Source organism: Acipenser ruthenus, chromosome 3 (genome assembly GCF_902713425.1).
Source record: "Acipenser ruthenus chromosome 3, fAciRut3.2 maternal haplotype, whole genome shotgun sequence".
Classification (NCBI taxonomy): domain Eukaryota; kingdom Metazoa; phylum Chordata; class Actinopteri; order Acipenseriformes; family Acipenseridae; genus Acipenser; species Acipenser ruthenus.
In genome coordinates this window covers 90,926,154-90,952,329 of record NC_081191.1, presented here as the reverse complement: position 1 = coordinate 90,952,329, position 26,176 = coordinate 90,926,154, and the positions used below count along the sequence as shown (strand labels likewise).

At 39.7% G+C, this 26,176-nt stretch overlaps 1 protein-coding gene across 2 annotated transcripts in view; it reads right to left on the bottom strand.

Annotated features, from left to right (window-relative positions):
• Nucleotides 1–711: 711 nt before the first annotated feature.
• Nucleotides 712–26,176, bottom strand: part of LOC117394297 (E3 ubiquitin-protein ligase RNF152-like) — a 28,226-nt gene continuing 2,761 nt past the window's right edge. For both annotated transcript variants that reach the window (XM_033992424.3, XM_033992425.3), the window contains exon 3: nt 712–4,132. In XM_033992424.3, coding sequence (XP_033848315.1) covers nt 3,358–3,966 — 609 coding nt within the window. In that variant the 5' untranslated portion in view covers nt 3,967–4,132 and the 3' untranslated portion in view covers nt 712–3,357. The remainder of the gene's footprint in view (nt 4,133–26,176) is intronic.

Here is a 26,176-nt window from a genome sequence, read left to right as displayed (position 1 = left end):
AGTACATACAACAAACTAGGATGGGTTAACTGGTCTGCTGTACCGAGTAAAGTTATTAGCAGTCTGTCCTCTTGAGTTAGATTTCCACCATCTTTGGGGGAGTTAAGAGAAAGAGTTAAACACCATTTTTTAAATATGAATATTTTTGCAATATATCCTTCACTGTATGGTGTAATTAAATACTGTTGGCCACAGCATCAGTAAATCAAACCACTTTTAGAAACATCAGTGTACACTGATATTTCAAACAGCCCTTACAAAGCAGCTATAAAAAAATATTTATGAAATAAAATAAACTTGGATTCCAGAAAAAAATCGCCTTGGGTTATACAAAGAAACTAACACACGTGTGAGTAACGTTTCCACATTCTTAAGCATCCCAATCCCAATGCAGTGCACAATGTTTGAGAAAGAAACCCTGTCACCCCAAAAACATTCTCTTCACTTTCTTATCTACGGCAAGTACCAACACATTGTACACATCATCATAACAAAGTCTGCATCTATCTATTTGTCCTCAGATTTAACCCAGCATACAACCACATTTTGTGCCATTTTTGATTCAATGATTTGTATGCCAATGAAAGGAGACACTTTGCAAAATGTTAATCTTTTTATTTAGATATTGATGGTTGAGCCAGAGAGGTATCAACTCATTGCAGGTTTGTGTTGCAGAGTGCCCCCATGTGCCTGCTGGCACACTGACCCCCCCCCCCCCCCGTACGTATAGTGACCAAAATGCTCATATCACTTTAAGGCATTGAGCAGTTTATGATTTACTGCCATTTCACACAAGACCAGTTAAGTCAAATGTCTACAAGGCTGGCAGAGCCTGGATTCATTTGAGAATAAGATAAGCTTCCAGAAGTTTATATTTTAGTCAGCACGTACATTACTGCAAACCAATTTGACTTCTAAGAATCGAGTATTAGTGCAGGGAGAAATATTTGACTCCGCTTTAAAAATATTAACACATATTTGAGTAACATTTTGAATTGGCAGGAAAACAGTATAATTGGTATAATTCATACCACATTACATTGAAAGAAAAAACTAATTCAAGGGGTAAAATAACTAAAAACCAAGAGTTGCATCAAATTGTCTATTAAATGAAAAAATATCCTTTTTGAAGATCATTTGGGTAGACCATATTTTTGGATCAAAATGTCACATAATTATCATTACTGACCCAAATCTGAAAAAAAAAACATGAATCTTGACTACTGGAACAAGATGTTAACCTGCATGGCATTGAAAGGGGAAATGGTGAATCTGGAGGGCAGTTTAATAATGCATTTTACAGTACCAACCAAACAAAAAATTGCATTATTTTCTGAAACAAAAGACTTCACATATGAGTTTCATTTGAAATAAAAGAATTACATACATTGCTCTGTTTGTAGCTGGTCACTTTCGAATTCATATTCCACTTAAAGCAACATATTGAACTGGGCTGCCGTCAACGGTGACTGTATTCCAGAGCTACATTGTTCCACTACCAACCAGCCTTGGCATAATCATCATGGATCATCAATAATCATGAATCATTTTCAAACCAGGCAGCGAAGTACTGGTATTGCTTCGAATCACTATAAACAAGCAATCAAATCTGTGCAAATGGCTTTGCTACCAGTGGATCAGGGGATTAATTTAAAAACTTCCCAGCATTTTATAAATTACGTCAGGAATCTACTTAATTTCTATAAACCCACATACTCCTATCACACAACAGCATTTCTTGTAAAATGACAATACTACTACTCTCTAACCACTGAGATACATAGTTATAGATGAATATCACTTGTTAAGACCTACCCTTACCGTTTTCAAAACACAAATTACTTCTATCATGCACTGTACCCCTGGGAGCTTTGTCCGAGGAAGCTCATTGTTATTTGATAAATATCTCAGGAGATTGAAATTAATAATACATACAATCTTCTGTTTTGATTACAAGTTAAATAAACCCTTTTTGTTGTTTTTTCATAGATTCCATTGCTTTTACACCGTATAAGGTCAAACTAATTCAAGTAGACCAATGTTTGGCAAGTGACTTCAAGTGATTAAAACTGCATGCGTTATTTTTATATATTAATTAGGAAGGGGTTGGCCACACCTTCCTAACTGATATAATGAAAAGACCACATATAAGAAAATCAGTATATTGATTCAATTTTTTTAAGATTTACCTTATAATTTGATTGAGAATTTTGAAGTTATGCAGGAATTATATTGTATAACTGCTCGAGAAATTTGGCACAACACAAATGACAAAACACATAAAACAGCTGGCAGTTGAGGTTGAAACACTACTACACCAGTCTTACTGTGACTTGTATGTTCTTTATCTTTCCCACAGCTAAAATGTACAAGTAATAAAAGACAGTTCCTCGTCCTAAATAAAGCCACCCAAATCCGAAACTGCTCAACATAAAGAGGAAATGGGTTCAACAATGTTGTTTCCTGAATCAAAAGCGGTCATGCCTTGACTTCCTGAAGATGCTAATAACGACAGTGCATTAATGCACAGATGATCTGCATGCAGTCAGGCAGGATCACAGCATTAAAGCAAAGCATCTTTCTTTGCACTCGCTTTTTATTCTATGAACACACGTTTCTCTAGAATCCAATCTGACAGACATAGAGAGAAAACAATGCCAAGTAAAAATCTTATTGCACCAAAAACGGAACATTGGTTACAAGGTTGCATTGTTTTTAAGTAAAGATCTGTGCTTGCACCTAAAATGCTGGTATTGATATACTATTGTGTTCCCTTGTTTATAAATGACATTCTACCAATGTATACTGTAATGCAGTACATGTAACAATGTAAGCTTTAGCAACATCAATACTAACTTTTTTTTTGTCAAGGAATGGGAAGAAAATTCACATTAATCAGCATTTAGTTATCCCTAAAGCACAACACCTTAATTGAAACTGATTCTAAATATTTAGATACTGCAGCACCAATTACAAGGGAAACTGCATCTAGATATTGTATACTGCATCTCCAACTAAGCACAGGACATTTTTTTTTTTTTATTTCCGACATTTAGAGTGTGATGATGTTTTGCACTACTGTTCATTGTAGGCATTGCAGTTTTGCAATGATGCATGCAATGTTCTCCACCACTGCAAGACCTGAATGGAATGAAAGTTAAATCCTGATGCCTTCTTAAGCACATTCTGTTTTACTTTCTTAGGGTGGGTTCCTGTGCTAATATCTGCAGCCCAGTGCTTGTGAATGCTTAGCATTGGGCTGCGTAAACTACTGTTTTCAGTGAAGTCCCAACAGTCACTTCAGCCCCCACCCAGGTTATCGTGTGCACACATCGAGCCTTTCTTTCAAGCTGAGCCTCAGCCACAGGAGATAACAGTAAACCGCTTTGAGATGCAGGACATGTTATGCAAGACGATGCCAAGCAGAAACAGAAGAACACAGGCTACCAGTATCACAGTGCAGACCCCGGACCAAGTGGAACTTTTCACACCTCTCTGTCTCTCTGCCTCCTCTTCTTCACTGTCAGGGCCTGGCCCGTCCTGCAAGGGCTGCTGCTGGGGAACTGTCACCACAGTGACTCCCTTTTGCTGGCTGCCTGGCAACAAGTGGCAACCCAAGTCTCCAGGCAATAGAGCTCTTTCCGTGGCTATGGGGAGGGGCAGCATGTAGCAACCGTTGCTAGGCAGCCTGATGAAGACCGGGGTGTGTTCTGAGGCATGTGGGATGGCAATGACAGCGATAATATCTGGGTCATCTGGGAGCTGAGAGATAGAGAATCCTGCTGGCAGCTTGGTGACCCCTCGGCACCATGGGCATCTAATCTGCTTTTGACTGGTCCTCATCTGAGTGAGACACACAGAGCAGCATGTGTGCTGGCAGTCTAGGAGTTTTGGTCTGCGCCGATGGCTGAAATAGTTGAAGCAAATCTGACATTCCAAAATAGAGTCTTGGGAAAGGGTCTCCATTTTGTATTAAAAACAGGACAAACCAACCCGTACAAAATTCAACAGTGCTGTCAGCAGGTATGGTACTGCTTTCTCATGAATATCAGCTTTTCAGATGAAGCTTCCTTTCACAGAGGATTTTTTCAACAGCACATTAGAGAAACATCCATGTTACTTCTTTCTAAATCTGTAAAAGAATGAAAATCACAAATTAATCCCATATAAAAAAAAAAGCCCTTGGTTATTCATCATCAAAGAGATTCAAATCACAAGCACTTCATGGTTCAGGTATTAATGCATGCTTAATCTTTGATTTGTTTGTACAGTCATTCAAATTAAGGTCAGCTTATAAAACGCTGCTTTTAAGGTATCCTTGTAAGACACGGCTTACTGGCTTCTGTTAAAAACTGGTCTAAATGGTCATTTTTACACATTCATGAATGGCAGGATGTTTTTATTTTATTTATTTATTTATTTTAATTACCAATTTATACAGTATTCTTATTTTCATATCTCATTAATTTGAGAGTTATGACCTTGGCATCTCAGCAAGTCATTGGAACTAATAAAATAAATAAATCTAAAGCTGACATTTGGATCTGAACATTTAACTAAAGCGGTGGCTCAGGTGCTCCATTTAATTAATTGATGTGTCAGGAATGTGGAACAAAACTATTTATACAGTTCCATTTGGATTGGTAGAACTAGGTCTATGTTGTAAAATCCAAATGTAAAGGAAACTTTACTTTCTCCATTTTAAGTACTCTTATCCTCTACTGCCATTTTGTATGAAGACTATAAATGGCTACAGAATTCTGTATTCTGTCTCTCCAATTGACAGGCTTTCATTTCACAATGGAGTTCACTGGATGTTAGTTAAGCACACATAATGGGATTCTAATAAGGGCAAGCACCTAGTCTATTAAAAAACAACAAAAATAAGAATATAAAAGTGAAGTGCACTGAAGGAGCTACCAACAGAAAATACTGCATTTGCTGTGAAACAAAAAAAATCCACCACAATCTTAAAAGCATTAAGTAATTAATGTAAATCACAATCTTACTCTGTTGAATTTTGCTGTTGACACAGATTGAGCATTAATTCATTGTATCAGCCAGTTCACACATCCACACACTTTTTATAGTGACCTAGATTCTTAGCATTAGGACAGCCGAAGGTCAGCCTTTGTTAAAAAATAAATAAATAAAAAAGGAAAAAAAAAAAAGCACACACAACAAGGGCATCTCAGAATCCTTCTGAATACAGAGATTTTCTTTGATCGGACTACAGTATAATACTTCTTGGTTACATTTTCTCATACTCTCCCTCTCTCTCTCTGGGGGGGGGTCAACATTTTCACACAGGAGAGAGAAGACACATATAAGGCATGTCACATTATTTGAATGCACTGCTTATAACTAGGGGTCTACTTAAATTGCGGTAAATTTACATATTTTTCGTGGGTAGGTTATGGAATAAAATTAGGATTTTGCCTAAAAATAGTGGTACTTGCTTCTTTACTAAAACAGAGTGCTGTCATTTGTTAAAGGCAAGCATGCAACATCCCCCAGCAGTTGCTGCCTACATTCTCTGTCTGGTGTGGATTTGCCTATACACTGAGACTGCACCTCTGCATCCACTGAATTGGTTGGAAGTGTAAGGCAAAGCTTTGCCAAGTTGTACAGATGTGGAAATCGATTACAAACAGTCCCAAAACTCGGTTACCCAAGGGCATCTGGCATATTTTAAAAAAGGCAATGTATGCAGCACGTTCGTTGTCATGTTATTTGTCCCATCCAATAATTTATTTTATTAGTACCGAATCAAAACAAAGAAAACATGCCTATTCGGGTCTAAAATTCTAACTGCATTTCAAAAGTAAGCAGCAGGTTGCTGGAAGCGAGGTGGCTGTGCTAGATCGTACCTGCTGTAGTACTGATTACACTTGGCTACAAACGACAGGAATACTTTTTGTCTGCGCCGACTTTCCAGTTTTTTTTTTCTCCTGAAAGCTGTTTATTCTATGTTCTGTTCAGCATTCTCTGTAGTAGCCTTTCGTTTAATGCATGATTCTGAAGCTAAATAGCGATCAATCGTATTTTCGCCAAAGACACATTACAAGATGTGCAAAACAATTACCTCTATCTGCATGTACAGTTTCTTTGGGGAGTGTCTTGATACGATCATGAGCCGAAATATACTTTGCTTTTATTGCTTTGTCGTCCATTTCTGGTATCTAACCCCCAATGCTGAAAACTAGATTTCCTGATTTCCGCGAAGTCGCCATTCAGGTAGACCCCTAATTATAACTATGACAAGCAGTAGTGGTGAAAATGGCATCCCTTTCCCATCCTCCTCGGCTGCCCCACAGTCTTTTTTTTTTCCTAATGCTGGAATTCCACATTGTGTGAAAATTCCGTGAACATCTTTGGACTGCATTTTGAAGGATTATGTAATAAAAGCCCTTCAGTTAGGAATCATTTCAATAGAATTACCATGCATATACTGTATAGCTATTTCTAGTTCAGAAGCCAGTATTAACATTAAATAATTATGCTAAACCTTAAAGGCATTAGAAACCTCAGAATGTTCATCCACCAATCACTGTATAGCAAATGAATGATTGTAGACAATCTTTATGACACAAGTTCTACTTAGCACTAGAAAGTGCAGTTAAAGCATCCAACATCCAACATGCCTGAAACAGGGTTATTTGATTCCAGATCTCTCTCTTGGGGCTTATGCAGACCACAATCTTTGTTGGTTTATAGTACCTGATGCAGAAATGACCACTGATCAAAGCTCTGAAGATTACTGCATGAAATATTTGGTAACACAGAAAATGGATGAAAGTAAGATTTGAAATCATCAGTATTGCTGTAAATTGACTGAAGATTGTTTTCCCTATAATTTAATGACTGGCTATTAATATGTATGGACATTGTGAAAATATTTGTGTAGGCCAAAAAAGCAAGCCTTTACATTACAAAACGTGGTCTATTTTTCCTTTAAGAGTCATGGTGACTAACTGTATAATCCTACAGAAAATCCAGCCTGTGGTTGAGGCCACAGATGAAATTAGAGATAACTCCCTGTGAAGATAACACGTTCCAGCAATTTCTAGCTTCAAAAACTTGATAAAGTCCCTGCATAGACACAAAGAACCTGGTTCGACCCAGAATATTTTCAGCAGGCTGCGGACAGGAGTGTAAACAAACCTATTTTAACCATCCAATACCCCTGGCTTAAAATGTATACTTCAGCATGACTAACAATTTACTGTTATCAGTAGGTATCTGTGCACAGAAAGCACTTCCACTCCTAAAATCTTACTCTGACAATTTACAGTATGTGGCATTTTTAGCAAGGTCCTACAGTAATTCCTAAAATAGCACAGACCCCAATTCATGCTGTTTTGAGTTTCACTCATAACTATTAAACACTCAATAGTGCTGAATTTAGAAATACTAAAAGAAAAACTTAAAAAAGGTCTCATGTTTCTCTTACCTGAATTCGTTTCTCCTGATTTAAACTAATCTACAGCCCCTAGTGAGTCTCTGCTCACTGCCATGTGGAGAGCCCTGCACTTCTCTTTCCCATAATCCTACTGGAGAATTGTGTTGCAGTGTGCTTGAGATGTCATATATTACAATCCATACCCCAAACAGGGAACGACCACTGGCCGAATTCAAGAGAGGGATATTAAACTAGTCCAAACAAACCGTCTCCGTTTCCCAGGCAGTTGTAAGATGTAAAAACAGCAGCTCAGCCCATAGGATAAAACATTTAAAAAATAATATTTGTGACTTGACATGGTTGATTTCAGAAGCAGGGGTTTCGGTTAGTTGAAACAATCTGTTTTGATCACAGTTCAAGTGTCTATACAGGTTTTAGGAAAAAAAAGAAAACATTTGCTCCGGAGTTTTCAATTGAGCCTTCGTAGTTCCTATCACACTGCAACATCATTCTGTGTGCAACATGAGAGCCTAGCAGCCCAACATACAGGGGACAAGCAGCACAGCTGTGAAGACATGTGGATAGCTATCACAAGTAAAGGCAAACACGCATTTCAGATATTTTATTGACTTTTTTGGGATTGAACGTGCAAAGGTTGTAGATTTAGAATGAATTTTACAAAACCCCAGTGAAAGTTCCCCTTTAATAAATTCAGTGGCACATATTTTGGCTAGAAGTCTTTTTCAATATCTTCAAACTTGAAGACAGTTCAAGTGTTCAGAGTTTGAAGAACTCCACAAACCATGTGTATACTGAGTTCCAGTTGTAGCAATTCCTCATTTCACATTTGAATTAGCAGTGAAACCTTAAGCCAATCCTCTCTAACTCCATAGTTATTTTACAGCATAAAAACATTTAAAATATTTTCATCATGATCTTGTTTTTACAGGATCTACTCCTTTCGAAGCCCCCGTTCATTTTATAACCGTCCAACGCATTTTGACCCAATATCATCTCAGAATTATTACTTATATTTGTTATCAATCACTCATTTTCACAACCCAGCCAATTTTAAAAGCTGCCGTGCATGGGATTTTTTAGTGTGGTACTTGATCCAATATGGCAATGACTGATGATATAAACTCTTTCCCTATTTGTTTCCCCCCCAGCCTCCTCGGTACACTATTGTGCTGCAGGGCAGGCGCGACCCATTTATCAGTATAAAGACCATGTACATGGGACAGGACAATTGCACTCCTAAGCACCTTAACCACTGAACCAGAATTTCATTCATTACATGTGCTGAGCTTTTACTGGACAATAGAAGCAATCTTTGAATTCGCTTCATTCTGCTAGGCAGACGACTGGGTGTCGTGGATGCTAATATTGTTTTCAATAAATGAAAACATCTTGCATCACTATAACCCATAGGCATATTAAAATGAGCTGCTTTGGGAGCAAAGCATTTAATTCGCTCAGTATCTACAGGCAAAGTGCATCTCTGTAGATGCTCTTGGGAAACAGAAGCAGTGCAGTCTGTAGGAATTATTCTCAGCAGTTCAAATAACTAATTAGAAGAAACTGCTTATCAGCATCCTGAGACCCCAAAAGTACACTACGCTCAATGCATAAAAACTGAGCAGTTCCGTGAAGTTAGGTCCAACACCAGACCAACACCAGAGGTTAAGGGCAAAATCTTAAAATCAATTCTAAAGCCAACAGGCAACTAGTGAAAATATTTTAAAGACTGGCATTATATGCTGAGTATCCTATTTATTTTCATTCAAGAATGATGATGTCTTACAGTATCCATATATTCTTGTTTTTCAGTGTAAGTTCTAGAATCTGCTCTTATACAGAAACATGCAGGATGTTTTGAGATTAATATATTCCCAACATTTACAAAATGACATACTTGTGTACCCAACAGTAATAAAAGGCATAACAGATTATTGGGACTTGAAATGGGAATCTTCTGATGGCAAGTTACCAAACTCAGTTTTTCTTGTATTTTTTCCTTCCGTAGCCTGCTTAACAAATACTTCTGACACTTGCCTGTGGTCTGCCTGTAGAAACTGACTGAAATGTGATGCACTGCTGCAGTTAGTTATTTTTATTCTTCTAGCTGTGAACATTAGCACTTTTGTTCTACAAAATCTGCACATCAAGAAGTCAGTTCATCTCGTTTGCATTAAAAAAGTACTGTTGAAAGCAAATTGGCCTGACTAATAAATGGCTCCCCTTAACATTTTTAGTGGAGTACTTGGAGATGTCACTTTACACAAAGCAGTGGCCCGTGGGTACCACCATATATAGATTCTGTGCACTTAGCCATGCTGCAGGCTGAAGTAGCTAGCTTGCCCCCATTATAAATCACACTTGCAAGCTATCTTGTGAATGGGCATTCAGAGACAGACACCACAGTTGGAATGGGTTTCAATCATTTTCTATGGGGATAACTGACAATGAGCTGTCCACTGTGAGAAGCATTTCAAGGCTTGAAAGGATTGCTACGCAGGCTCTAATAAAAATAAAAAAACTAGGTCAATGTCCAACATAAATGATCATACAGCAGTAAGAAAAAGAAGGGGAAAAAATCAACAATGGACTGATCTACTAGACACTCCAGCACAGTTCAATGGCCTTGGTTTCTCCTTTCTGTCTGGGCTAACTGTTCAGTTTCAACTAAAAATGACCAGGCCGCTGCTGCCATTTGGGTTGCCACGATATCAAAATTACAGTTTTCGATTATTCAACCATTTTAATTGTACGGTTATTGAAACTATCTACAACACAATATTTAAATCAGTTTACATTTTTAGCAAGATAACTTACTATTTAACTTACTTACTGGTTTTAGATAACTTACTATAAATTAAAAGTTACCAGGTCGAAGAACTCATTCTGCTTTAAAGTGTTTTAAACAATCTTATGTATTTAGAAACTTATTTACCTACTATTTAATATTTCCTGAAATGATTGAGTGAATGATTGATGGTCGTTTTTCACATGCCATACAAATAGGGGTACCATCTTTAAATGGTTTGCCTTTTTCATTATTTTCTTTTCAACTAAAATAATCCCAAACTTGGAATTACCGTCTTTTTAATTTAGGTGCAAGTCCAGTTTCTTTGTCCTGTGTAAACTGTGTCAGTGGAAGTGCGGTCTCAGGAACACAGTCACTTTCCACCGGAGGTTTTATCATCATAATAAATAAATAAATAAATAAAAGCGTCCCACTGCCACTTAATGTGCTGGGTATTTCAAAGCCTAAAACCCTTTCCTTTGGTCACACTGTAATCAAGCTACAAAATGGTGAATTAAATGACGTTAAACCCCACAATTCAAATCTCACGAGATCTTAAGTTAAACAGGGTCCTATTGATGACAATGTGACAAGATAATTTCCCATTATCGCAATTATGAAATGGTTACCTTTTTATTGTATTCTACAGTATTTAAAAATCAATACAATAAGTAGTATCACAGCAATACAATATTGTAAATACCGTAGTAAAACAATCGCAGCAACCTTTGCTTAATTCCGACATTTGCGGTGCAGCATAACAGGAATGGTATGAATACCGTAATGTACCTGAACCAGAGTAAACCGCAAAACTGAAACACCAACTCGCCCCTAGTATGCCTACAGTAAATGAAAATGTTCTGAAGTGTAATTAAAATAAATTGCCTTGCTCTGTTCCCTTTACAACCCTACAGGGAATCTAGTGAAGAGTGTGTCGAAGGTCGAACACGCACTGCTTCAATTACAAGAGTGGACCATAGGATGGTACTACTTGTTCATCAGATGCCCTGCAATGGGAACAAAAGAACACACCTGCAACTCTCCCCCCCTACAAAAGAACAAACAGTTGCCCTCTGACGCTGTAGCTCTGAGGTGGCTGCATGGTGGGTCTGCAGTGTGAAAAGAAGTGGTCAGCTGACGGCACACGCTTCGGAGGACAGCGTGTGTTTGTCTTCGCCCTCCCGAGTCACTGCGGGGGTGGTAGCAGTGAGCTGAGCCTAAAAATAATTGGCTATTCTAAATTGGGAGAAAATGATAAAAAACAACTGGCAACTACTAAAAAAAAAAGAAAAAAAAGAAATTGGTGGTGTTGGATTGCAAAGGAAGTACGGCTCAAATGTTAACAGTTACCTGTATTAAAGATATACTTGCAAGTCTTTTAAACATCTCTCTCATTAGCTTCCTGGCCAATCCACAGTAACAATAATTACATTGAGAAAGAAAAATCAAATAGTTGCTGATAAAGGTTATGACTTAGATTTCAGTTTTCTTAATAAACCAAAATATGTCTCGTCACTATCTAAATTAAAGTCTTCTGTGCACATATCGGTGCTGTGTAAGAAACATTCATTTAAGCCAACCTCGACATTTAGTGACTTATCTTCTTAATTTAGCATAATTTGTGATATGTAATTACTATGCACTTCATGTAGTAGGTCTCAGCTAAAGGTACGTCATTTTGCATAATCTCTCTGAACCGAACTGCTTAAAAGATATGGTTAAAGTTGTTGCTGTAAAGGACATAACATAACAGATAACAAGTGGCATGCTCAGTCTCAAATTGCAGATCAATCATTTATAGTTTAACAGGTTTAACTGACAATAGGATAGTTAATAGTGCTTGTTCACAAGAATTCTGGGAATGTACACATTTCCTTGGGAATATAAGAATTTATGTACAAGATAACAGATATATAAACAGCTGTTCTCTTGCACGTAACTTCTTATATTTGTTAAACAGATGTTTAAGGAACATTTCTCACACAAAGTGTGTTTAGAGTTAAAGACACAGGAGGAGGAACATAGTAATACGATTTCAGATTCCATTGGGTTCAGGCAGAAAATATGAACACTGTCTCATTGACCCCCCCACCCCCCCACCCCACACACACACACACACACACACACACACACACACACACACACATTTAGCATGCAGGGGTTATAAAATCTGTATCATTGATATGTCCAAGGTTAAAACCAATGTGACAGTGAAAAAGTTAACTTGATGCCACCTGAACTTTGAGACAATTGTATAATACGGCAATGAAACAGTTTATTTTTCATGGTCAACATTGGTAATGGAACTTAAGTAAGAAAATCAAAGAATTCAGCTGTGTACCAAACGATGAGACAGTAACTCAAAGTGTACTGTCACAGGTCAAAGTGAACGGTGCCGTTAGATTTTGAGGAGTATCCATAACTGACATTTTGCAATTTTATACAAGCTCCCCTTATTGGGATGTTTAATAACTGCCAAATATATATATATATATATATATATATATATATATATATATATATATATATATATATATATATATATATATACAGGTTACAGCATACAGTTGTGAATCGAGTATGAAGCCATCCGATAATCTAAAAAGTCACATGACCCCAATATGGCAGCTATCTTAAAACACAGGTCAAACTGAAGGATGCCTTTAGATTCCCCCCCCCCCCCCCCCCCAAAAACACTGAAAATATGGATTTGCAAGCTGAAATGGTTTATGAGATATTACCAGTTGTAGCGCTTGTGGTGGCGATGGATTTGCAACATGATAAGCTCATCTCACAGGGACACTTAACTATTATGAAGTACTACTACTGGATTGTACAGCACTGCACATTTTTGGTTCCAAACTACTGGCTTTTATTGCAATAGCAACACTGTACACACTGCAGTATATTTCTGTAAAGGCACAAAATCATACCATTGTATATAAAAAAGAACAACCTATAGAATTAGCCTGTTTTGTTATTATTTTTACACCAAGGTGCAAAATTGACACGTCACAGTATGGCAGCACAAAAGGGGGCGAGACAGGGGCGGAAGCGATGGCCTGTACAAAAAAAAAAAAGAAAATGCTCCAGTAAATCAAATCTTAAAAATGATCAAATTTAAGCACATAAAAAAATTAAAAATACCGACTGTTACTTCTGGTTTACTAAGTGAACACTTATCCTTAAAGTACATGGTGCTAACAGAAAAATTCCAGTAAATTTTACCTAAAATATATTTCTATAATTTTGTTGGTCTCAGATTTTCCCACATGAAAAACACACTCATTGTGGTAAAGGTCAATTAGATTTTAATAGTACAATTTTAACAGTAGAAGAATAAGGTTGAAATCATGTCAGTCACAGGCAGTGATTAGTACTCAAATGTGAGAAAATGTGTCTAGTTTCTACAAGTTTAACCTATTTTAAAGAAAAGAAATCGCAAATATTTAGAATGTTTTAAGTTATTTCTGGAGAAATATAGATTTTAAAAAATGCGCTCTGGAAGAGTCATTGTCTAAAAAAGGATACGGTCAAAATAGTTTTTCTTATAATGACTCAAACTCCTAGAAGCAACGCGTGTGTGCCGGATGCGTTCCTTCAGTAGGAAGTACAGCATGGAAAACAGTGCAAGGTACGTCTGCCAATTGTATTGTTTATGAATGCTATGGAAAAAATACCATCATTATACAGGGTGATTAGAATGTACGAAAATGTGATATCTATGAAGTGATGGTAATACAGATTTACTTGAATTATTTTGTTAGCTTTATGTACTTTACAAAATCACAAATCTCACATGGAGAAATATTTTGTGATTAATATATGTCAACAATGTTCAAGATTAATGCAGGTTTATACTTTTTCGATGGCAGGTTTATACTTTTTGGATGGAAGACATTAAGCTTGAGGGCTGGTTACAATAGAGCCTAAAACATCTACAGATATCACATCAGGAAGTTGTACAAGTCATTCAAATACACACATTGGTATTTGCACTGTGTATACCAGCTTTTGTGCAATCAATACATTGTTAACCTCTGTTCTTAGTAGTCTCTTATACAAGAGCTCCTGTTGAAAACAGGAGATGGCAATACTTCATCACTGCCATCTTCCTTAAAACCTCTGCCTTTCAATCCAATTACAGATTAAGTAATCTCTTCCAGCTGGATGTTTTGACTACACCAACCAATTACAGTGATCCAGCAAGCAATGGCAGAAAAGTCAACAGGGTCAGGTTAGAAATACTTTCTTTGGGGAATGGTTGCTAATAAGGCAATTTTCTCCTCAAACCAATAAAATAACCTGGGTTAAGAGTTTCTTACATTGAGAGATGGAATTTGAATTAAATCTCAAGACTACATTTTAAAGTAAAATGAGGAGTCTGAGGCAGGCAGACTGCCAGTCACTAGGATACGTACCTGACTACAAAACAAACCTCTAGGAAAAGAGACCAACTACAGCTCCCTCACTGAAAAGGGAAACAAGGATTTCTCCTATTAAATGTAGTCATATTATAATAAAGGCATCAGTCTTTATGTCAACTATAAAAAAGAACCAGCCTTAGAAACCATGATAATATAAAAGTGATTATTCAACCCCCCCCTACCTTAACCCTTGCCCTAAAAATGGGGACACCCCATGTCAAATGATATGATATCAAAATAAAATAAGGTACCAACACATGGAAGATAAAAACACATCTAGATATTTAAATGGAAATGTAAAACCTTATGCATGTAGCTTATTTTCACTGAAAAATTGTAGACCACTTATCCATTGAGCTACAGTGCAAGCTGTAGTGGATAAAAGCTGGAAGGTTTGCTTCTGGTTATAGAGATCCCGACCTTAAACACAGGACTAACTGCACAGATTTTAATCTACTTTGAGTTAACCTTCAAGATGAACCCTCCTGTTTCTGGATCAAAGTTGTAATGCTTCCAGTTTGATCTTGATTATAACCTCTGATGCTTGTAGTGCTTTACACCAATTTTGATCTCATTATCTTATGATTACTGTATTTTATGGTTTTAAATATTGTTTAAAATTTTTGCATACTGAAGTCACTGTACACAACATAATGCACCTCAAGGATATTCCAGCCAAAGAAATGCATTTTAAATAGATAGGTCATTCCGTGTCAACTCAACCAGAGCTTCCCACCTCAAGATTTAGATTTTGCTTCTATTTTGTGTAGTGGAAGATACAGGTCAGGTATGAAACCAGGCCAAAATTTAAGCTCAGTGATGATGATTTGCTGGAGGGCTTAGGTCGGCCAGGGTGTCCTTGGCTCACCGCGCATCAGTGACCCCTGCAGGCTTGCCTGTAAGCTGCCCAGAGCTGCGTTCTCCTCCGACGTTGTAGCTCTGAGGTGGTTGCACCGTGAGTCTGCAGTGTGAAAAAAAGCAGTCGGCTGACGGCACACGCTTCAGAGGACAACGTGTGTTCGTATTTGCCACTCCCGAGTCAGCGTGGGGGTGGTAGCAGTGAGCTAAAAAAATTATTAGATATGCCAAATTGGGAGAAAATAATACAATAATTGGCGATTACTAAATTAAAAAAAAAAAAAAAAAAAAGGACAAGTCACAAAGAATTTATGGGCAATCCAATATGCCATTTGCACCATTTTTAAAAAATAATTCAGTCCCAATTTGTAGAGCAGATTTAGAATCTAGAAATGTACTCGCCGATCACAGGGTTACTGATAGCAGCCATGACCCCTGACAGTTTGGAATATGGATGCCATAATACTACAATGTAATCAATGTATCAATTAATGTTAGCAATAATCATATTGTGAATATGTTGTACGTAAATCTGCTGTTAGACAGAGAACTGTAAAGCAATTGTTTTCTAACTAACTAATGTTTTAGCTGTGTATTACATTTATCTTTCTGTTTTAGTCTATATTAAAAGGAACCAAAAATCATGAGATAAGAAAAAAAGTATATGGGATCAGTTTTAGCTTTAGAGCGAGTTACAGAGTTAACTGCAAGGTTCAAGGTTACCACAAATGTCATAATGATGTCACAGGGGTGTGCAATTCATATTGCCCGACGCCCAAGAAAGCAAGATTTGTGTGAGGGACAAGTACTTTTTTTTTCTTCTTTTGTCACAACATTCTGTTACTAGAAAAACTCCCACAGATTTCTAGGAAGTCACGCAAGGTCCTAAAAACTCTAAACTGCAGAAGTCTTGCACATACAAATGAAAAAATAAAATATAAAAATGCATAACTCTGAACCTCAAAGCAAAAATATATACACAAATACACATATCCTTTTAATTCACAAATCCTCAGTCACACAAAGTAACAAATATATTTAAAATGACCACCAGCTCTAAAAAGAATATTTAACATAATAAAAATTACAAAAACCTATAAACTATTTTATATGTAATGGTTTAGTAATTTATAAAAAGCTACTTAAATCGGATGGTTGGCAGCAGGTTTGTAAAGCAATAGATTGACTTAATTATTTTTAATACAACTTTGTGTTGTGACCGACAGCAGAATGCCCACAAAACAAAATAATTTCACTTCATCCAATGGCCACATAGGAAACCAAAACAAGCGTCAGCCATTCTTCTGGGTAATGTAGTTTAGAAACCAATCCTTTAACACTTCTGCTCAGCATTCCACCTGTTTGAGTCTGACTGACACAACGTGACTTTCAGCTTGTGTATCAGGACAAATATCCACCGAAAGTATACCGTATTATACCTTTCTAAACAGCTGAGAATCTGAAGATTATTAAGAGAATAACATATTCACTCTATGATAAAATATTCCCTACGATTACCTAGCTTAAATGTAAAAAAAAAAGTTTTAAAATGTACTCGGAAAGTCATTTCTTTGGAAATGTCTCTATAAGTGTCATTTAGTGATCGTCTACCTAAAAACTGTAAAAGTATCAGTGGTAGCCACAACTCTCAGGAAGTATGATCAGAAATAATTTGATAAGTACTGTGTCTGGTTTTCATTTTACACCAATAATGTTTGATGGGTGTGTAATGTGAAGAAGTCTGCCATCAGATAGATCTGTCAACTCATCAACATCTTCTTTAAAAATGTATTTATTTTTTTTCTTTCGGGTCGGTAAGCATTCTTGGTTATGTAGAGCAATTTAGTATGCTCTCCGGTAATGCTGCACTATAAAATCATGGTATATACGGTAATCTAAACCGAAACCTAAGATACTGAAATGCTGCACCTCCTATTAAAAGGCATCTCTAGGCTCCTGAGTGGCGCATCCAGTAAAGGCGCTCCACGTGGAGTGCAGAATGCGCTCTATAGTCTGGATGTCGCAAGTTCGAGTCAAGGCTATTCCTTTGCCGACCGAGGACTGGAGCTTCCAGGGGCCGAGCGCTGCCCGGGGGAGGGAGGGTTAGGTCAGCCAGGGTGTCCTCGGCTCACCGCGCACCAGCGTCCCCTGTGGTCTGGCCGGGCGCCTGCGGCCTTGCCTGTAAGCTGCCCGAGAGCTGCATTGTCCTCCGACGCTGTAGCTCTTGGGTGGCTGGATGGTGAGTCCGCATTATGAAAAAAAGCGGTCGGCTGACGGCACACGCTTCGGAGGACAGCGTGTGTTCGTCTTCGCCCTCCCTAGTCAGCGCAGGGGTGGTAGCGGTGAGCTGAGCATAATAAAATAATTGGCGATTCCAAAAAGAAAAAAAAAGATATCTCTAGTGGCCTGGTGTGTGAAGTCTGACGCCATGTATAATGCACAAAAATTAGATGGGCTCAGTTATGGCAAGTATGTTCTGAATTAGGTTTTCTTTATTTGATTTCATGAAGCAAAAATTATTATGAATCACTAATTGATTGTTTATTGCTTAATAAAAGCAAAATTGTAAAAGTTATATTCTGTTGGTGTGTGTGTTTTGTGGGGCCATGAGGGGGCAAGTAGATTTTTAAGAAGGACCAGTAGATTTTTCTAGCATTTTGTCCCATGGACAAGAAGTTTTTTGCACACCTTTGATGTCAGAAAACATATGTTCTCAACTCTTTCAAATGCTTCATTAGAGCAGTTTGTGGCTGTTAAGGTCAAGACAAATGGTCGCCATTCTGAGCAGGTAACCCATGAGACTAATACAAAGATGTTGATTAGCAGCATAAAAGCTGTTAATCTTTGATTACACTATGTAACACAATTTTTGTTCCTGGGTAGTAAGTGTTATTTCCTAATTGCTTATGCCTCAAAAGTATAGAAAATGGCTATTATTCCCCACAAACTTTGCTTTTGTGACCACGACAATGATATTTTGAAATTTACCTATTTCCAATGAGAAAACGGGCGAATTTGTGTCTTTTCGTTCACATGAAGTCAGAAAAAAACAACATATGAATCCAAATTAACATGTATTTATACTAAAGTAATACAAAAATGACTACAAAAGATTTAGAAGTGAGTAGTTTTTCGAGATTTACGATTATACTGTAAATCAATTTCACGAATCAGCCCCCAAATGTAGTCTCCCATCATGTTCTCGTTATACTGTCCTTGGTAGCGGCATTCAAAGTCCAGTATATCCTGGTGGAAGCGCTCACCTTGCTCCTCCGAGTACGCTCCCATGTTCTCCTTGAATTTATCAAGATGAGGATCAAGGATATGGACTTTGAGGGACATCCTACAGCCCATTGTGCCGTAGTTCTTCACCAGAGTCTCAACCAGCTCCACATAGTTTTCGGCCTTGTGATTGCCCAGAAAGCCCCGAACCACTGCGACAAAGCTGTTCCAAGCCGCTTTCTCCTTACTAGTGAGCTTCTTGGGGAATTCATTGCACTCCAGGATCTTCTTTATCTGTGGTCCGACGAAGACACCGGCTTTGACCTTTGCCTCAGACAGCTTAGGGAAGAAGTCTTGAAGGTACTTGAAGGCTGCCGACTCCTTATCTAGAGCTCTGACAAATTGTTTCATAAGGCCCAATTTGATGTGCAGTGGTGGCATCAGCACCTTCTGGGGGTCCACCAGTGGCTCCCACTTGACGTTGTTCCTCCCCACAGAGAACTCGGTCCGCTGTGGCCAGTCCCGCCTGTGGTAGTGCGCCTTGGTGTCCCTGCTGTCCCAAAGGCAAAGATAGCAGGGAAACTTGGTAAAACCGCCTTGGAGACCCATCAGGAATGCCACCATTTTGAAGTCTCCTATGACCTTGATGCCATCTCAGAAAAATGCAGATATGTATCCACTTAGGCAGCTGGAACTAAACTGAACTGGTGGGCTTAAGGCCCCTGTATTTATACTACTATTTATATTACTGGAAAGTTCTAGAAAGTTCTAGAAGTTACTCCAAGTTTACTCAGCACTGAATCTATCTGGAATGTTCTGGAAAATAGGTACATTTCAAAATATCACTGTCCTGGTCATAAAAGCAAAGTTTGTGGGGAATAATTGCCATTTTCTATACTTTTGAGGCATAAGCAATTAGGAAATAACACTTACTACCCAGGAACCAAAAAAAAAAAAAAATTGTTACACAGTGTTATCTTTGGTTAACCTTCCTCAAGACATACAATGCAACCCACGAAAAATGTTTATTGTAAAATACCTCTATTACTTTCTTAGATATTCCTCCATCTACCACTGCAATAATACTTTCTTCCACAAAGGCTGCCAGAAAAGCATAACAAAATGACAAGAAGAATGAAACTCTTTGTTAATACAGAAGCATTTACCAACAGAAAATAATCTAAGTACCAGACTTACTTGGGTTCCATGGTTACAAATGACAGTAACAAAAACAACTTTCTACATACTCAGAAAAATCAATGGCACTCAAAATAAGCAATACCTGTTAGTATTTTACAACTGGTTTTAAAAGTTACTTTATAAATTAAAACCATCAGTGTAAATCACACACTTATAAAATGTAAGACATTTGACATACTGAAATTGCAATAGGTATTAAAAAGTTCTTGCTCTGACATGGTATCATGAAACCTGCTTGGTTTGACACATAAAACCTCTGTGCTATGCCCATATTTTGGCATGTATAATAAAGTTACCAGAATATATTACCTTTGGTACAGTATCAGAGAATGCCCAAGCAAGGTTTTTGTAATGAGGTAACTTTAAAAATGACCACTAGGTGTGCACAGGTAATTTCTTCCCCACCGGAAACAGTGAGTTTGTAACGATTTGAAATAGAATGGGGGACTTTTGAGTACATGTACTTGTACTGATGGCTTAAACATTCAAAGCATGTAACAACGTACTGGCTGCTTTACATTGAACTGCCTTGCTCCTGTTACCTCAAGGAACTCATCGTTCCCAACACATCCTCTCATACTCTGGAATTCTCAACCAGCTGATATTAGGGAGTTCAGTTCGGGGGATTGTCTTAAAATCCAAACTGTTAGTTTGATGATCTGTAATTGGCTATGAATTAAAAAAAAAAAAAAACCTCCTGGTTAAATAAACACATAAATAAAAATAAATACATAATAAATACAAAAATAAATACTGTGCATAAAAATGGGGATGAATCTTAATTAAACCCTGCAAGATGATTCCATTAAAATTACTTACCTGCTGTAGTCCCCACCCATGCATTCCATGAGCAGTAGTTTTAATCCGTCGCCTTATTCAGCATACCACCACAGTTTTAAATATGCCATCATTTAAATATGAGGAGATCCGATAGGAAAGCTAAAAGCTCACTGGTAAGCTATAGAAGTTTGATTTTTATGTGATGGTGGCAATTTACATTTTAGAAACACCACAGAGGTTTGGCAGCAATACGTTTATTATGGTGCTATTGATAGTAGACTAGGCTATTATTAGGAACTCTGGAATCCACCTGGTTGAAGTAACCTTGTACCCCTCAAGGCTTTATACCCACGCTGCAGCGATTGTTGTACAAACCTACAGTACACATGCATGCAGTGCAATTTAGTGGCCTGCTGGAGCACAGATTTTTTTGGGGGGGGAATATGAAACCCAAATGTATTTTATTCCATTTAACATGGCTGGAATTCACCTTATAAAACACTGGCTGGGCTCAGCAGGTCATTCAGTTTTTTGCTAAATCTAAATGCCATAAGTGCATTAAAGCCCATGATCTAATTTCATATTTACATTATCTCACCACTTAGCCAATAAAGGAGGTCCCTTCCTTGCACAATTAAAAGGAATACCACCATTTGCAGTTAGCAATTAACTATACCAGTGTTACACAAACCTTTTAAATGCTGCCCCCCTTTTTTAGCATACATTTTCATCCCCCCCCCCCCCCCCCCCCCATATTAATACGACACGAAAACAGCACAAGTACAAAAAAATGACGTAGCTAGTCATGAAAAGAAAAGACTGTCTCCTTTTGCTCCTGTTGTGGAGACAAAATAAAATAAATAAAACACGAAAGAGCATGGGTACACCACACAGTGTAAACAGTTGGGGGAATACCACCGGCTTGTTAACGAGCTAATGTGATTATTATTATTGGTCAACAATATTAAAACAAAGAAGCGTCATTTTACAGAAATACAAAACCAGTGTGCGGTGCTCCTCGTCACTTTTACTAAAATGAAGGTGAAATAAAGAGAGATAGACATACCACCGATTTCCAATTGTTCTGCTATTTCTTGACATATGGCGTTCTTTTTATTGTCTTTATAACACTGGCATCATAAAGAACATATTTTTCAACTTTAATAATTACATTCTCATTAATGTAGATTTTTTTTTTATTTCTGTGGTAATCTCTGCGTGAGCGAGACACTGACAGTCTGACAGCCACTACCTTTGACCTTATTTCTGATTGGTCCATTGCAATGCGAACAGCGCATAGCAAAATACAAATAAAACAAATCTATTTCTATATTTGCTCGCTTCATTCGCGCTACTCGCTTCGCTTGCGTTGTGCATTACTCCATTTAAATCAATAGTTTTAATTATTTTTGATTCACAAGATCAATTTACATTAAATACCAGAAAAATGCCTGTTAAAACATTAGTGCTTTTTTTTTTTACACTTGTCACCCTTGTTCACTGCAATTTCACTGACACACTCGCCACTTCAAACATAATTTCTCTGGTTCTACAAGTCCTAAAGTGATCGTCAACAACTCATTTGAAAGGTAAGAACTTGGCCTAATTAGCTGTTATTTATGTACTTTTTAAAAATGTTATATCCTTTAATATATATATATATATATATATATATATATATTTTACAGAACGTTAGGTTACTTACATAACCCTGGTTCCCTGAAAGAGAAGACAACCACCAATGACATTACGTATGGGATATGCCTGCCCATTGGGTAGGTATCGCTGAGCTCTCTATACCAGAGCTGCCGATAGACCCCTTCCTGGGATGATGCACTCGGTTCCGCCCACCGTAGTACAAATATCAGACATTGAAGCCCCTCTGAAGAGGGCCCAAGATGTAGCCAATCCTCTAGTGGAGTGTGCGACTACCCTACCAGGTGGGGGCAAGCCAGCACCATCATACGCAGTCTAGACTGTGTCCACAATCCAATGTGACTGATGCTGCTTAGAGAGGGGCTGTCCTAGGGTCCGTGTCCTGTGACAGACGAAGAGCTGGTCAGATTGACGCAGAGCTCTTGTCCTATGCACGCAGCATCTCAATGCCCGCACTGGGCAGAGGAAATTCAATCTCTCATCCTCCGTTGAAGCAAACAGAGGTGGATGGAAGGATTCCAGTTCCACAGACTGATTAATGTGGAAGGCTGTGATCACCTTGGGGAGGAAAGCAGGGTTGGTGCGCAGAGACACCCTGCTGAAATCCTCCCAAATATGCATGCAGGAGCTGTGCACAGACAGCGTCTGCAACTCACTGACCCGCTTAGCAGAGGTGATAGCCAAGAGGCAGGCTGTCTTCATAGACAGATACTTCAACTATATGGAGTGTATGGGCTCAAACAGGGTCTTCGTGAGAGCCTCCAGCACAATATTAAAGCTCCATTTGGAGAGAACAGTCCTCCTCGGAGGACGTAATCGCTGAGTGCCTTTAAGAAATCGGGTAGTCAAAAAATGCGCACCCGGAGACACTAAATCTATGGGGGCATGGCAAGGAGAGATAGCCACTAAATACACCTTCAAAGTGGAAGGTGGCCTACCAGCATCAAGCAGTTCCTGCAGAAACTATGGAGTCATGGCCTCTAGCCAGAAACCAAGCTTGGAAATACCTCCACTTATAGGTGTACTAGGACCTAGTGGAGTCTGCCCTAGCGCTCTGCAACGTACCCACTACCGCATCTGATAGCCCTCGGAACATCGCCCGCTTCCAGGTGCTAAAGAGAACCTTTCGCCTGACTGAGAAGAGCCATGCGCAGTGGGATCTCCCAGGGCTGGCCGTGCAACAGCTAGCACAGGGTCGAAAACCAGATTCTCCTGGGCCACTTGGGGGCCACTAGGAGAACTGACGCTTCCTCTAACCGGACCTTTTAATTGGCTCTGGCATCGTTGAGGGTGAGACCCAGCCTCAACAGTTGCTTCATCACAAATCGCTGTGTGGACCACTGCTCCTTCCTGCGACTGGGACAGATCAACCAGTTGTCCAGGTAGTTCATCACCCTGATCACTTGCAGCCACAAGAGAGCTAGGATGGCATCCATGCACTTTGAAAATGTGCGGGAGGCTAAGGAGAGGCCGAATCACAGCACGGAAAACTCAAAGACGCTCCCCTGCAAGGTGAAGCGGAGATACTTCCTGTGCGCTGGACGAACAGGAACATGGAATCCGCGTTCTTTTGTTCCAGTGTGATAAACCATTCACCCAGCCGGACACCTTGGCGAGTACGGTGGACACCAGCGTCTCGTTCTCTACCTGCCGAGACGCCTTGCGTTCTCAGTGAGTGCGCTGCAGCAATTACTGAACCGCTGGTCCAAACGGATGGTCAGGGGAGGTAGGGGCTGCTTCTGAAGGAAGGAGCCACCTTCCCATGAGGCTGTGATAGAAATTCCATCATGGTCCTCCTCAGCAATGCTGACATCCGGTTCTGTAACATCCAGGGCAACCACCGGTGCAGGTAGGGGCAGAAGCACCAAGGACACTGAGTATGGTAGAATACAGTACCGAAGGATCAGGGCACCGAGTGCAGGTGTTACTGACATGCTGTGGCGCTAAGCACTGAGGCATGGAGCATCTAAACAATGAGGGTGCTGAAGCACTGAGAGGCGTCTAGCCTTAACCGTGTGAAGTCAACACAACCCGGGGTAGTGCATAGCATACACTGGGGTGGATACACAGGCTTGAGTGGCTGCGGTAGGCAATCAGGAGAGCAGTACAGGGGAGCACACGGTGCTGCACCATGGTGCAGAGCGGCAATAACCTGGTTCTGGACCGCGTGCAGTCACACAACGTCTCAGCGCATAGCGTATGCCAGAGTGGAGCACAGGTTCAAGGAGCTGTGGCGTGTTAGGCAGGAATAAAAGTGTACTGCTTCTTTTTTTTTTCTCTAACTGCAAAGGCAGTAATAGAAAAACATAGAGGCTTACACACAGCAATTCAGCTATGGGAGAAACACATTCACCATGCCAGGCGGGTGACCAAGCGCGCCAAGTAGGCGGGCTGAAACAAGCCGGCTGATTCAACTCAACAGCGGGACACAGCAGAGCTGGGTCCCGGTGGAAGAATCATGTTTATAATTTATTTATTTCTAACTGCAAGGCAGTAAAGAAACGAATACACACACACACCACAGCAAGCTGTGTAGGTAAAAATAAGAGTCACCACGGCAACGCGGGTACCTGATTTTGTTTTGTTTTTACCAGCCCACCGAGTAGGCGGGCTGAAACAAGCCGGCGTATGCAACCCAACAGCGGGGCGCAGCAGAGCTGGGTCCCGGTGGAGGAATCGTGCTTGTATGTATATTTTTTTAATTTATTTTTTTTCAACTGCAATGAAATAAAACCACACATACAAGCACTCAACAGCAAAGCTGTGAGGGTAATACAACAGACACCACGGCAACGCAGGGAACTGGAATTTTTAAGAGCACTGAGAGGGCGGGCCGAGACAATCCAGCAGAGTCAACTCCACAGCGTGGCGCGGCAGAGTCGGGGTCCGGTGGAGGAACATGTGTCTCTTTTTCTTTTTTTTTTTTTTTTTAAACTGCAATAGCAGAGGAAAACACAAAACAGCTGGCGCTGTAAGTTTAGAAAGCAGACTGCAATCGCAAAGCGATGTAGGCTGTTAAACAGAAAAAGAGTAAACACAGCGCAGTTGTGGAGCATTTATAGCTGAAATCACAGAAGCGGGGTTTCTGATTCCATGGAAGTGGCAAGCCGGCTTCCATCAATGAAATTGCAGGGAACCCCAGAAAACTCGAGAGAGACAGAGAGCTATTTCACACAGTCTCGTTCACAGCAACTGGACAGGGGTGTCTAGCCTGGACTACGTGCAGTCACAAGACCGGGGCAGCACGTAGCCTACAGCGGAGTGGAGCACCGTCTACAGGCAGAGAGTAACAAGGCACCTCGTGCACCGAGCACCCGAGGGCACTATGTGCACCAAGGTACTAGACACCTGCCTACCGAGCACCGTGCGCACAGAGTACCATAAGCACTACTTGCACCGTGTACCGCACAGCACCGTGCGCTCTTGCACTAGCTCTGTTGCAGTGGGCACCACCGTGTGCACTGTGCGTACAGAGTACCGTGCACTGCGTGCACCGTGTGCCATGCAGCATCGTGAGCTCTTGCGCTAGTTCTGTGGCAGTGGCCAAGCACCGTGTGCATCGTGCGTACTGAGTGCCGTGCGCACCAAGTACCATGCACTGTGTCACCAGGCGTACCAAGCATCGCGTGCACCGAGTACCGAGAGCACTATGTGCACCGTGTACCATGCAGCGCTGTGACTGTGCACTGACGCTGTGGCGCTGTGCACCGTGTGCCGTATGTACTGAGCACTTGTGCACCGAGATACCTAAGTACCAAGGGCTATGCATGAGCCGCGGTACCAAAGCACCGGGCAGGGGGGGGCAGCTACACAATTGTGCCTACC